Source organism: Pipistrellus hanaki (assembly GCF_964339955.1).
Source record: "Pipistrellus hanaki genome assembly, chromosome: 18".
Lineage (NCBI taxonomy): Eukaryota > Metazoa > Chordata > Mammalia > Chiroptera > Vespertilionidae > Pipistrellus > Pipistrellus hanaki.
Window position 1 is genome coordinate 23,109,506 of NC_140520.1, and position 12,171 is coordinate 23,121,676.

The window sequence follows — 12,171 nt, forward strand, 5'->3', positions numbered from 1 at the left end:
GTGTGTGTGTGTAAACTGTCAGTCAGAGCATTGAGTTCATGGAATTCCACTCAGAAATCCTTCTGGAGCCCAAGAGAGGAGTGTTACTTCTTCTACTTGCTGACTCACAGGATGAAGGAGGCGCATTTATTATGCAGTTGTATAAAATAAGATAATGAGAGTTTGTTTGTTTTTCCCCCCAATAAGTGGAAGGACAATCTCATACCAGACAATAGCAGATGTGTTGATAACAAAGGCAGGTAATTCTCACATCTTCACTTGATGCAACTCTTGGAACACAGTATTACGACTTTGTGATCTCAGGCAAGTGACCTGGTGTCTCAGAGCTTCAGTTTTCTCAGGGAACAAGGAGGGGGAGCAGTCCTGTCTCCCAGGGCCGGGGAGCATCGAAATCATGTACGCCCAGTGTTTATCACAGTGACGCGGTAAGAACGCCTTACTATTGAGAAAACACCCAAATGGCCTTTACCAAGGAAGTGGGGAAAATAAACTCCACCTTATTCACACAGTGGAATATTAAAGTTAATATTAAATTAGTTCATTGAAAGTTAGTATTTAAATTCATTAAGATGAATGCACAAGGCTGGATGGGCCTCGTCAATGTAATGCCAGAAGAAATGAGTAACCCCTGAAAGATTGCATTGAGCGTGCCATCTTTTTGTAACTTTTTTTGTAAAGTTAAAAACAAAAAAAACTAAATCATGGTGGGAGGTAAGTCCGCTCTAGGTTGTGAAGGTCCTAGCTTTTGTTTTTTGTTTTGGTTTCATGGGTGCTTATTAGACTATTTTTAAAAACTAACAAACAAAATAACTAAAACTGAGCCTGAGCCATGCATGAGCTACAAGCAAGGGTGTGTCATGATGTGAGGACTAGGGTCAACCCCACTTCCCTGAGGCCCAATTGAAAAATAATGATGATGACCGTGAAGAAATAACCATGTTCAGGCCAAGATCTGCCGGGAACTCACTGAGTAACTGAATTTCATTTTTGCAGGTGACATATGAGGGAGTTGGGGCCTTGCCTTCTCAAACTTTTCTGGCTTAAGTTTTTATTATTTGGAAACTTTTCCTTCAGTCATTGAACATGAAAGCCACGTGTCTTTCAGCTCCAAAACTCATTTTGCTCACCTTCTTTCTTTCTTTTTTTAAAATATATTTTTATTGATTTCAGAGAGGGAGGGAGGGAGGGAGGGAGGGAGGGAGAGAGAGAGAGAGAGAGAGAGAGAGAGAGAGAGAGAGAGAGAGAGAGAAACATCAATGGTGAGAGAGAATCATTGATTGGCTGACTCCTGCATGCCCCACACTGGGCATGCAACCTGACTGGGAATTGAACCGTGACCTCTTGGTTCATAGGCTGATGCTCAACCACTGAGCTACACTAGCCAGGCTTGCCCACTTCATTCTGTTCATTCGCTTACTTGTCAGGAAGATTCCATCATGTTGTCATCTAGTCTCGTGGAGCTGAAAAGTCACAGAAAGAACACCTATGCTAGCACAGGGTTCACTCATAAGAGCACTGCCAAGGTCAACAGGGCCACACGCTGTCCTCCATGCGATCCTAGATTTTCCCAGTTGGAGTTGTCGTTATTAGAGAAAAACAGGGATTACTAAAATTGTTAAGCTTCATTAGTTAAATCAGGCACTACCATAAGGCTTTTGCAAAAGATTTTTACATCTAATTTAGCATCAAGTATTTATACTTTTTAAACTAAATCATAATTCAATTATTCCTTTCTAATACCTGGAGGAAACGTAGAAAACCAATGTGCTTTTTCCTCCTCCTGGCTCCCCACTCACGGTCCTAAAATTGTGCATCAGAAAGCCCCCAGGAATCTCATTTCTTAGGGACTGTTTCGCACAGTGCAGTGTAAACTTTTGAACCAAAAAAACAAAAACGTATTAAGGCCACTGTGTTGATGGGTTTTCATAGGAGGAGAGTTTGTTCACATTTATCTAAGCAGCAGTCAGTCCATATGGGCTGATTTATTGCGTCAGAGTACAAATCCTGTCTCTGCCCTTATTGGCGGGTTTCAGGACTTCTCTCTGAAACCGTCCCGTGGAAAAGAGCCGAATAAGCCGCATGCATTCAGGTACATCCTACCCAGGAGGATGCACAGGTGACAGGGACCACGTGTGGGCCTTTGTGCCTTGTGGCAGTGTCTGTCACTTCCCGGGACAGCCGAGTTTGTCTGAAAGAGCTTGTGTAGAGCTCAGGATTGGACGATAACTAAGTCACCCTACTAACACACTCTAACACAGTCCACACACTGTGTTCCAAGGGGCAAGATAGCGAATGAGCCTGGTGGGTTGCTCTTCCTTGTAGATGTCTGAATGAGGCAGAGGCAGGCAGAGATGCTGGACTGCTCTTAGACAAGGGAACATCAGGCAGCATCTCTGTGTCAAGGTTGTGATCCTAGAGATGCTCTGGATTGAAGGCTTTGGTTAGAATTGTCTCTACAAGGGGACAATTGTCGTCACCATCACCTTTGGTCCCAAGCTCCTGATATAAACTTGAGCGTGGACATTCTTTTTTTATTGAATTTATTGGGGTGATATTGGTTAATAAAATAATATTGGTTTCAGGCATGCAATTCTATGAAACATTGTCTGTTGATTGTATTGTGTGTTTACCACCCCAAGTCAAGTCTCCTTCCATCACCATTATCCCCACTTTCCCTTCTTCTCCTTCCCCCTCCCCCCCCCTTTCCCTCTGGTGATCACCATACTGTTGTCTGTGTCTGTGAGGTTTGCTGTGTTTGTTTGTTTGTTGTTTGTTTGTTTGTTAATGGGACCCAGACACTCTTGCTCACAGGAAGGCATTTGGAGAATGGACTTCACTGAAGAGTACCCACTTTGTCCATCTAATGTGCACATGTTGAGTACTAACCACAATCCTTGTTTCCATGCTGTAATAGTTCAATAGAGGAGTGGATGGAAGTTAGCAACAGTCAGAGAGCGTGAGTGCAGGAAGGTTTTCTAGATGAGGAATGAGAGGTGTGTGCCTCACCCCTGCTAACATCTAGGTTGCCTCTGTGAGGTGATGAATCACATGCATTTAAACAGAGATCATGTGGTCAATTCATATCCTATATATTGCCCTTCCCATCGGTGATCTCAGCTCTGCTTACCCATAGTACCACATTCCTCTCACGAGGTTTGCTGTTAAATGGGGTAAGACAAGCAAACACACAGGGCAAGTTCTACCCAAGCCTGCCTCCTGACTTTCTCCTTTATTCCAGTGGAATTTCTGCCCCTGAGAGGCGCATTCACTGTCGCCAATGCAGAAGGAGTTCAGGGCCAATGTCAAGTTCTCGGCTCATTTGCTGCCAGCCCACATCTAGACAGCTGAATAGCATGCTGATGCTTTGCAACATACACATTTCCATAGAATAACCAGGGTTATACACGGGGTGGAAATATGCCACGTGCTGCTTGCCTATCCTTTTTCAAATTGCAAATCTGCATCTGAAGAAAAATTTGGCACATACTTCCCAGTTACACCACTATAAATAACATATACATCGACAGGAATTTGTGTTGTTGTTTTTTAAATCACAGGCACTGATAGACCCGTATGAAATGCATTTGTAGGATTACTGTAATAACACTTATTGTTACTGTACCTTCAGAGTATTTCTGTGGAAAAGTCTGCACTAAAGAAATGTCCACCTCCAAGTTTAGGGACTCGGCATTTTTCTTGAGGGAGGAGGCTTAAGAAAACACTGAAATATGCGCTGTTTGTTTTTCAGCATGCACATCTCTGAGAGCCAACAAGAATTCTTCAGAATGCTGGACGAAAAAATCGAAAAGGTAAGGAGCCAAACAAAGTACATGTTTCAAGACAAATTGCCTCTCGACTGAGGGTCACAAAGTTATTCTTGTAAGAGGTTGGGTAGAGAGTTAAAACAAAAGTTCCCCCTTCTAGAAAATGTGACTATGAGAATGTGTCTAAGGAAGCTTCCCAGGATCCTGGGCTACCCCCAGACGTTAATTGAAGTGGACAACGCCAAGTAGAGACTCATTGTCTAGGGGCAGCGTTCTGATCACTGGGTGTTGTCTGCCCCTGATGCCCTGCTCTGACCTCAGACTGCAAGCAAGAAGGTACCTGCCAACAGCGACCTAGTGCCTGACACTCCTCTTAAGTTCTTACATCCTGTGCCCATTGCAATCAGTAGCCACCTCAGGGTAATGACTATGAGCATGTATTACCTGCATTTTACAGGCAAGGAAACTGAGGCTCAGAGTGCTTGCGTAACTTACCCCGTTTTGCAATGATGATAATAATGATAATGACATGTGGAGTCCACTTCTCTGTGGCTCCAAAGCAAAGTCTCCAAGTGGCTCCTCTAGGGATGTGTGGGTTTTTCATTGACAGTGAGATGCAAGGATGAGCCATGTGGAAATGGGACCCATATTTATGATCTCCGAGTAGCACATGCTAAGCAGCTGAATGAAGTGTGGTCTATGGTTACTAATTACAGGCTTGCATCCTTGGAGAATTTAAGGTCATCGCTGCAGAAAGGTGAATTTTAACTATAAAATCGGAGTGTTATCACTTGAAAGCTTTATTCAGAAGAAGAGTAAAATCTTAACTTCAGAACATGCCATTACTATAAAAAGGCATCCTAGGCCAATTTTATCTTTGAAATTTGTTCTGTTTTCATGTTTCTTTCTTTTTTTACTTTTTGTGGTCCTTTTATGTCTCTGAGCATTTGTCCATGAATTTCTCAGTTGTGATCTCTACCACTCAACAGAAGATAATGAAGAGGTCTTAAATTCATCGGTATTTCAGCAGCAGAATAACTGTAAAATAAGAATAATTATATATTCTAATGCACCACTAAAAGACCAGCAAATATCACCAGTGTGAAAATAGAGATGGATAATGAATTTAAATGGCAGTTTAGTTTATATCACTCCCTGACTGTACAAAAACCTCACTTTAGGAATATATTTTATTTTTATTTTTAGTGAAATTTTGGCTTATGCATGACTTTTTTAGATGGAAATTTTACCAAGTTTCACATATTGGTTCAAAAGCTGTTCAACTTGCCGATACGTTTTGTTTTAGTAAAGAGAAGCATGAAAAGAAATTATCTGTCCCCACTATTTTGGTGAAGATCTTTTCATTGTCAGTTTATTTGGATTTTTTCCTCTGCTAGCTTCCTGGTGGCAAAAAGATCTGCTTAGTAGTCAGGGGTAGCCTGTAAAAACTGAAATCCGAATTGTAATTTGTCTTTTAAACAACCTATACGCATCTGACACAGCATTAAAATGATCTAATTCCTTTCTGGTGTGTTTCCATAATTGAAATTCTACCTCCTTTTTACTCAAAAGTGAAATTCATAGTTCCCATCTGCAATTCAGTTTCCACTTTTCCTTTTGCATCAGGGTGTAGAGAGAACGATGAGTTAAAAACAAGAGTTCCCACTATGGAATACATTTTTTAATTTCTCAATTACAGTTGACATACAATATTATATTAGTTTCAGGCGTACAGCCCAGTGATTAGACATTACATAACTTACTTAAGTGACCACCCAATAAATCTAGTTCAGCAAGGGCGTGTCGTTTCATCTGACCTGGGCCAGGGCTAAGTCTGAAGTCCCTTCCATCCAGGTCCAAAAAAATTGAGAGTTTACTGTATAAGGAACCAGTTACAACACGGAACATTTGTATAAGATAACGTTCTTTTATTTAAAGGGAACCTGAACACGCTATTTATTAGGAAGATGGGGCTGTAGGAAAACCATAATTTGGATTGATGGTTTTCTTGTGTATAAAGTAAGAAGAACCATTTTATAAAAGGCCGTTTTGTTGAACGCTGCTGTATGATGGTAGTATGGCGGCCGGGGGGGTCCAAAAGCCAGCCACCAGACAAGAATGCTTTTTACATGTTCTCATGTGGGGGAAACAAGAAGCAGAATCCTATTTTCTGACATGAAAAAATATGTGAACGTCCAAATTCAGTGTCCACGAAGTTTGATTGGAACACAGCCACGCTTTTTTTTTTTTTTTTTCTTTCCTCTATGGCTGCCTTCACACTTACATCACTAGAGTTGAGTTGCAGCAGGAACCATACGGCCTAGTGTGTTTGCTGTTTGGCCCTGGACAAAGAAAGTGGCCCACGCCTGCTTGAGAACATCAGCTGAGTGTGGCCCAGAGACAGGGGCACCCACCTTCTTTGTCCCTGCTCCTCCTCACTCCTGGTCACTTCCTCCTGGGGAACAGCATCTGTGAGGTCACCTGAATGCCATCGTCAGAGAAAGCTGGAGAACCGTGTGCCATAAAGCTTCTCCAATAGCCTCCCTCTTGTCTGTGGAATGAGGATTTGGGTTTATTAAACACTTCACGAGGGGTAGGGATTCAAGCCGTTTAGTTAATACTCATTCTCTCTTGGAAATGAAAAGCCCAACATACTGGAATTGTTGTCACTGCTGTCTGTCTGTTGGTACCCTGGGGATCCTTCCCTTCTATGGTCCCAGGAGCTGTCAGAGGCTGGAGGCTGTCACACTCCTCCTGCTCATGACAAAACCCAGACCTTCTTCCAACTGAAATAATAACATGCGCGTCTAATTAGAACAAAGCCTGTTAGAGACAGAGACGGCCATTAATGCCTCGATTGATTTTTCTAATGAACTAAGTCGGGGGAGGAGACTCTCACAGCGCAGCTAGCTCATGACTTCTGCTTTTCTTCGGCGTTTGTTGCAAATGGTTGTTGGGCCATAACCGAACATGCTGTTGAAGCACACCCTGTCTGGAGAGCCTCTGTGAGTCCAGCCCTGGCCACAGTCCCACAGGAGGAGGATGGAAGAGCGGCCCTCCGCAGGGGGCAGGGGGCCTTTCATTCTACTTTCCCAGCCTTCCTGCCTCCTCCTGATCGTGTTTGTTCCGGATTCCAGCTCACCGTGCCCACTGCCCACGGGGTGGAATGAGGCCCTCCCGCCCTGTACTCCTGCTTCAGGGGCAGAGCCTCATGGCCAGATGCTCACAGGAACTTGCATCGGAGGTTGTCTCCTGCTGGTGATCCCTGGAGGGAAAGGTTGCAGGGGAGGAGTGTTAGGGGGGGGGGGGGGGGGCAGAGACGGACGATGGCCTGTTAAATTTCTGCACCAAAATCTATGTGTGGCATTCGGGGTTCATGACTCAAGATCCTCTTTGGTGCTTGGAAAGCCGGTCAGTTGCACAGAGCCGGGTAGAAAGCTATGCAGGAGGCATAACTGAGTCAAGAAAGCCCACAGTCAGGAAGAGCGAGGAGGAAGACGAATCATGGAAGGAAGCAGATAGTAGGTAGGAGAAACGATATACCACACAGGCCAGAAACTAACAGGTGCCCCCAGCATCATCCCGAGAGATCAAGGAGAGGAGGATAATTTCTTCGGTCGGTCGGTCGGTTGGTCGGTCAGTCAAAACACAAGAGCCTGCTTTGTGACAAGTATAGTTCACACTTCCAGACAGAAATAAGCCTCGTTTAAGCCAACTTTTATAACGAGCCTTCATTACAAAAATGCATGTTTCCTTCACCAAACATGAAAACCTTGACTAGTACATGTGAGGTCTTATTTTTTAAAATTGTGGGGAAGAGACACCAACGTGTTGTTCCACTACTTGATGCATTCATTGGTTGGTTCTTGTATGAGTCCCGACTGGGGATTGAACTGGCAACCTTGGCATATCGGGACGATGCTCTAACCAACTGAGCCTCCTGGCCAGGGCTCAGTGTGAGGTTCTTTAATGCAGACCTTGGTGACAACAGCAAAAAGACATAGTTTAGGATGCCTGACTGGATGTTGTGGAAAGTAAACTAGATGTCCTTCCAAATGTGGTGTACACAGGTGTTTACTTTTATAAATAAAAATGGTGAATAACAGACCGTGGCCTTCCGTTATTCACTATTGCTCCCCCTGCCTCTGATGTGCCTCTCCTGAGTTCCAGGCCATCCTCAGAACCAGGCTCTGTCTCCGTCTCTGCTGATACTTCTGCTAAAGACATACTCTGCATTCGCTGAATTGCTCAAGAGGGCTGCTTTTTCCACCATGACCTGCAAAATTTGCTTCGCTTATGAGAGTCCCAGGACAACTCTGTATCATGTCATTCAATATCCTCCACCTCCATCCCTACACACACGTGCACACACACAGCACTACCTCCCTCCAGACACCCACCTATGCATAACCTTTGTGATAGGGGCCACACACAAGGATCCCATTAGGTACCAAAAAGATACGTTGGCTAAAATCACTATAAAATGTGGCGGTGGTGGGAAGGACCACTGGGAGAGGAAGAGAGCAACCCCTTGAACAGTTGGGGGAAATGTCACTTGAAGAGATGATGTTCTGATGAGATCCTAAAGATGCAATAGGCTGGGAGTGTGAGAGAGAGAGCAATGTGTGTGAAAACAGTGCTACCCAACAAGGACCCGCTGTTCGGGACACGTGGTGAGAGGGCCTGGTGCTGTTCGCTTGGCAGCAGCACAGGAGCCATCGCTCAGGAAGCTTTTTTTATTGGTGGAGTTAAGTGGAGTGGATATTGGATTGATTTTTTTTTCATGCTTCATCAAAATGCTGCGATGAAAGTATTTTTATACATACTTTTAACAACTTTATGGAGCTATAATTTACATACCATGAAATTTACTCATTTGACCTGTACAAGTCAATGAATTTTAGTAAATTTACCGAATTGCACAACCATCACCACACTCCAGTTAAAAAATCCCCATCACCTCCATAAGATCCCTCCTGCTCACTTGCAGTCAATCCTCTTTCCCACCTCCAGCCCAGGGAACCAATATATATATATATATATATTATGTGTGTTTGGGAGTTTATCTTTTGATACTGATTTCTATAATGAAGGATGTGCACATTTTTATGACTCACAATACCTATTACCCATTTTTACACTGAGGCCAGCAGTGTATGAGAGTCACATTTCATTGTGGGTGTGGCTATTTTTAAGTAATAGCATTATTTTAATTTATATTTTTTTATTACTAAAGCAGACTGCTTTTCTGTTGATGTGTTAACTGGTTTTATTTTGCTCTGAATGAGTTTCCACTTTGTGCCCTTTTGAGATCCTCTCCCTGTTCATTTTTTTTTTTATTAGTGTGAGCATCCCATGTAGCTTTCATCATGCACACATGTATGCTGTCGGTCTTCGTCCCATGACGAAATAGCCTTTGTATTTCCTGGCATTATTTTTCGATGTGCGGAGTTTCAGTCTCCCGTGATCAGATGTGTTCTTCTTCCCTTTTACCTTGTGATCTTTTCTGGTCCCTCAAAGTGTTGTCTCTCTCCAGAGCTTTGGCAGAAGCTCAGTTTGACGTTCTGTTCTATTATTGCTAAGATTTAGCACTTTGATTCTTTTGGAATCTGTTGTTACTGGTGATTCCCTTTGTTAGTACTTTACTTTCACAATATCTTAGGCTGTACTTCTTGGATGTTTTCTTCTGTGTTGGTAATTTTTTGGTGGGTCCATTTAAAAACAAACAAACACGATTGTAAAACTGAAGCACATGCAAAGGAAGGAGACCTAGATGGAGACCACGTTGTTTGCAGATGGTGGACCTAGGGATGCTGCTGGTCGGGGAAGACCTGTCCCCTGGTCCCAAAGGCCCAGACTGAGCCGTTCGGGGGGCACAAGCAGGGTTTGGGCTCCGCTGGTGAACGGTTTCACGGGCAGCTTGGAAGAGAGGGCTCCCGGTTTGCACGGCGGAAAACGGAGGCCCGCCCTGCATTACATGAGAGGTCAGAGGGGAAAGCCTCTAGGTCCCCTTCCAGCTCCAAGATTTTACCACTCTCCAGGTATTTTTCATCCTTTCATTTATCCAACAAGTACTCATCAAGCATCTGCCAGGCTGCCGACACCAGTATAAATCCTGAGAGTGCAGCAGAGTGTAAAATATCTCCTGCCCACTCGTTACTTCTATTCAAGGGGAAAGACAGCCAATTAAGGAATTAATTAATATACGAATAATGTCAGGTAATGATAAGTAATATAAATAAAAATGAAGCAGAGTAAGAAGTGTTATTGAGTATAGGGTGTTGAAGGAAGACAATAGGTGGCATTTGAGCAGAGATTGAGAAGGAGAAGGAATGGATATTGCATGAGGGCTGGGGACAGCGGGAGCCAGCCAGTGAGGAAGAAGGACAAGAGTCCAGGCCCTGAGGTACACGGCTTGACTAAGGACCTGACTGTAACTGATTGATCTAGCTGTGGGCGAAATTTCTCACCGAAGCAGTTTATGAACTGTTGGATCTATTGATCTCATTTTTCAATATCATCGTAAGAGCTGTACTTTATGTGCCATGCTTTGCTAAACACCCTATGTATTTTACTTCTAATTCTCACATCACTGCTGCAAGTTAGGTCTGTTCCCATTTTAAAGATGGAGAAACTGAGGCTCAGTGCTTGCTCTCAGTAATTTCGACCTAGCTCTAATGCACTCCATTGGGAAAGTAGGCAGCTCACAGTTGATGGTTATATGCCCGAGCTGTATGTGTTAGGCCCAATGCATCCTCGTCTACAAAAATATACTGAAGACTAACATGATAAAATTGCACCTAACACTGCACAGTCAGGCCTAGTCTGTTTGTGTACTTAAACTTGAGAAGGAAAGGTGCTGTAGGCACGTTGCAGGAAGTTTCTTCATTTGAAGTCACTCATCGAGCATCCCTCTTTAAACTTGCAGAATTTGCCGAAACCAGTTTGGCTCAATGGATAGAGCATCGGCTTGGGGACTGAAAGGTCCCAGGTTCGATTCCGGTCAAGGGCATGTACCTTGGTTGCGGGCATATCCCCAGTGGGGGGTTTGCAAGAGGCAGCTGATCGATGACTCTCTTTCATCGATGTTTCTAACTCTCTATCTCTCTCCCTTCTTCTCTGTACAAAATCAATAAAATATATTTTTAAAAAATAAATAAATAAACTTGCAGAATTTTTTAACCTGTATGCCTATAAGCATAGCCTATGGACATAGACAATAGTGTGGTGAAGGCCTTAGGAGGGGGTGCGGCTGGCTAACAGGGATCAATTGGTGGGTAAAGAGCACACATATAATACTTTCAGCAGTGAAGATTTTTTTTTAAAGCTTGCAGAATTTGAAAGTAGGACAATGTCCTTTCCTTTGCTAGTCCTTACAATCTCTAATTCTTAGCATACACCTTTCAACAGACAAAACTGTTTACTCTAGCACCTTGGAAATGTATGTTCTGAGTTGACATAAACTTTGTACGTTTTTCCAAGAAAGGAATGCAAACAGCGGAAGAGGATAGAGGGTGTTCCCCTGCAGAGGAAGGGCACGGTCAGGGAGATTTCAGTAAGCAAAAGCCGTGATTGTGTGTGTGTGTGTGTGTGTGTGTGTGTCTGCACCAAAATGCCCACATGGTTCTTCCAACAACCCTTCCCTGTCAGCATCATCGGGCATTTCCGGTCCTCCAGCATGTAGGGCCCTGGGAGGGCCCTTGCTCTCTGTAGCTCTCAGAGGGGCCTTCGAACAAGGGTGGAATTGTGTGCTGCAGTCGCTGATTCCAACTGCCCAGAGCCCCTCCACAAAGACTTCCAGTCCATAGTCCCTTCCAGGGGAAAGGGCGTGCTCCAGCTCAGAGAGCGCTGTGTCTCCCACACCCAGCTCCTCCCTCCCACTTCCTGCCTTCTGACAGCTGAGGGTTTTAAGTGCCCTTTTTTAGCACAGCTCTTTAAAAATGTAAATTCGACTTGAAGTCATGTCACAAAAGCCAGCTCCCTGCCCTGCCAGGCAGGGCTGGTGTGCAGTGGGATGGGGCCCAGGTGATGCCAGGATGAGGCCACTCATGTCGCAGCTCTCTGGCTCCCATTTCTTAAAGCGACGCCGGGCCATCTGAGAGCTCGTGCTCCTGATGTTTGTGATTTTCAAGTTTTCTGTTTATAAAAGACTTGGTTCTCAGAGCTACTGACAGGTGACAATAACAAAACTGAAACAGATCTGAATTTTAACTTTGTTACCAGTTTACTACAGTTGGGGAAGGGTTGGGGGACATGGGGGGGGGGGGGAGGGGAATTGTCCAGGGCTCTTGAGCTGGTCTGAGGTTTTCCCACAAGTAACAAGACACCACTCCCGCCTTCAGGGTCGGCCAGGGTTGGTGTGGGTACCAAGGCAAAGCAACCAATGCCGTTTCTCTTCTCCTTCTTG

General features: G+C 44.2%; 1 protein-coding gene across 1 annotated transcript in view; it reads left to right on the top strand.

Moving 5' to 3' along the window:
- The window catches only part of LOC311613120 (uncharacterized protein C1orf21), a 166,756-nt gene that overhangs the window by 150,834 nt on the left and 3,751 nt on the right, over window positions 1-12,171 (top strand). Inside the window, exon 5 of the mRNA XM_084866611.1 lies at window positions 3,749-3,809. Within this exon, the coding sequence (XP_084722737.1) occupies window positions 3,749-3,809 (61 nt within the window). The remainder of the gene's footprint in view (window positions 1-3,748; window positions 3,810-12,171) is intronic.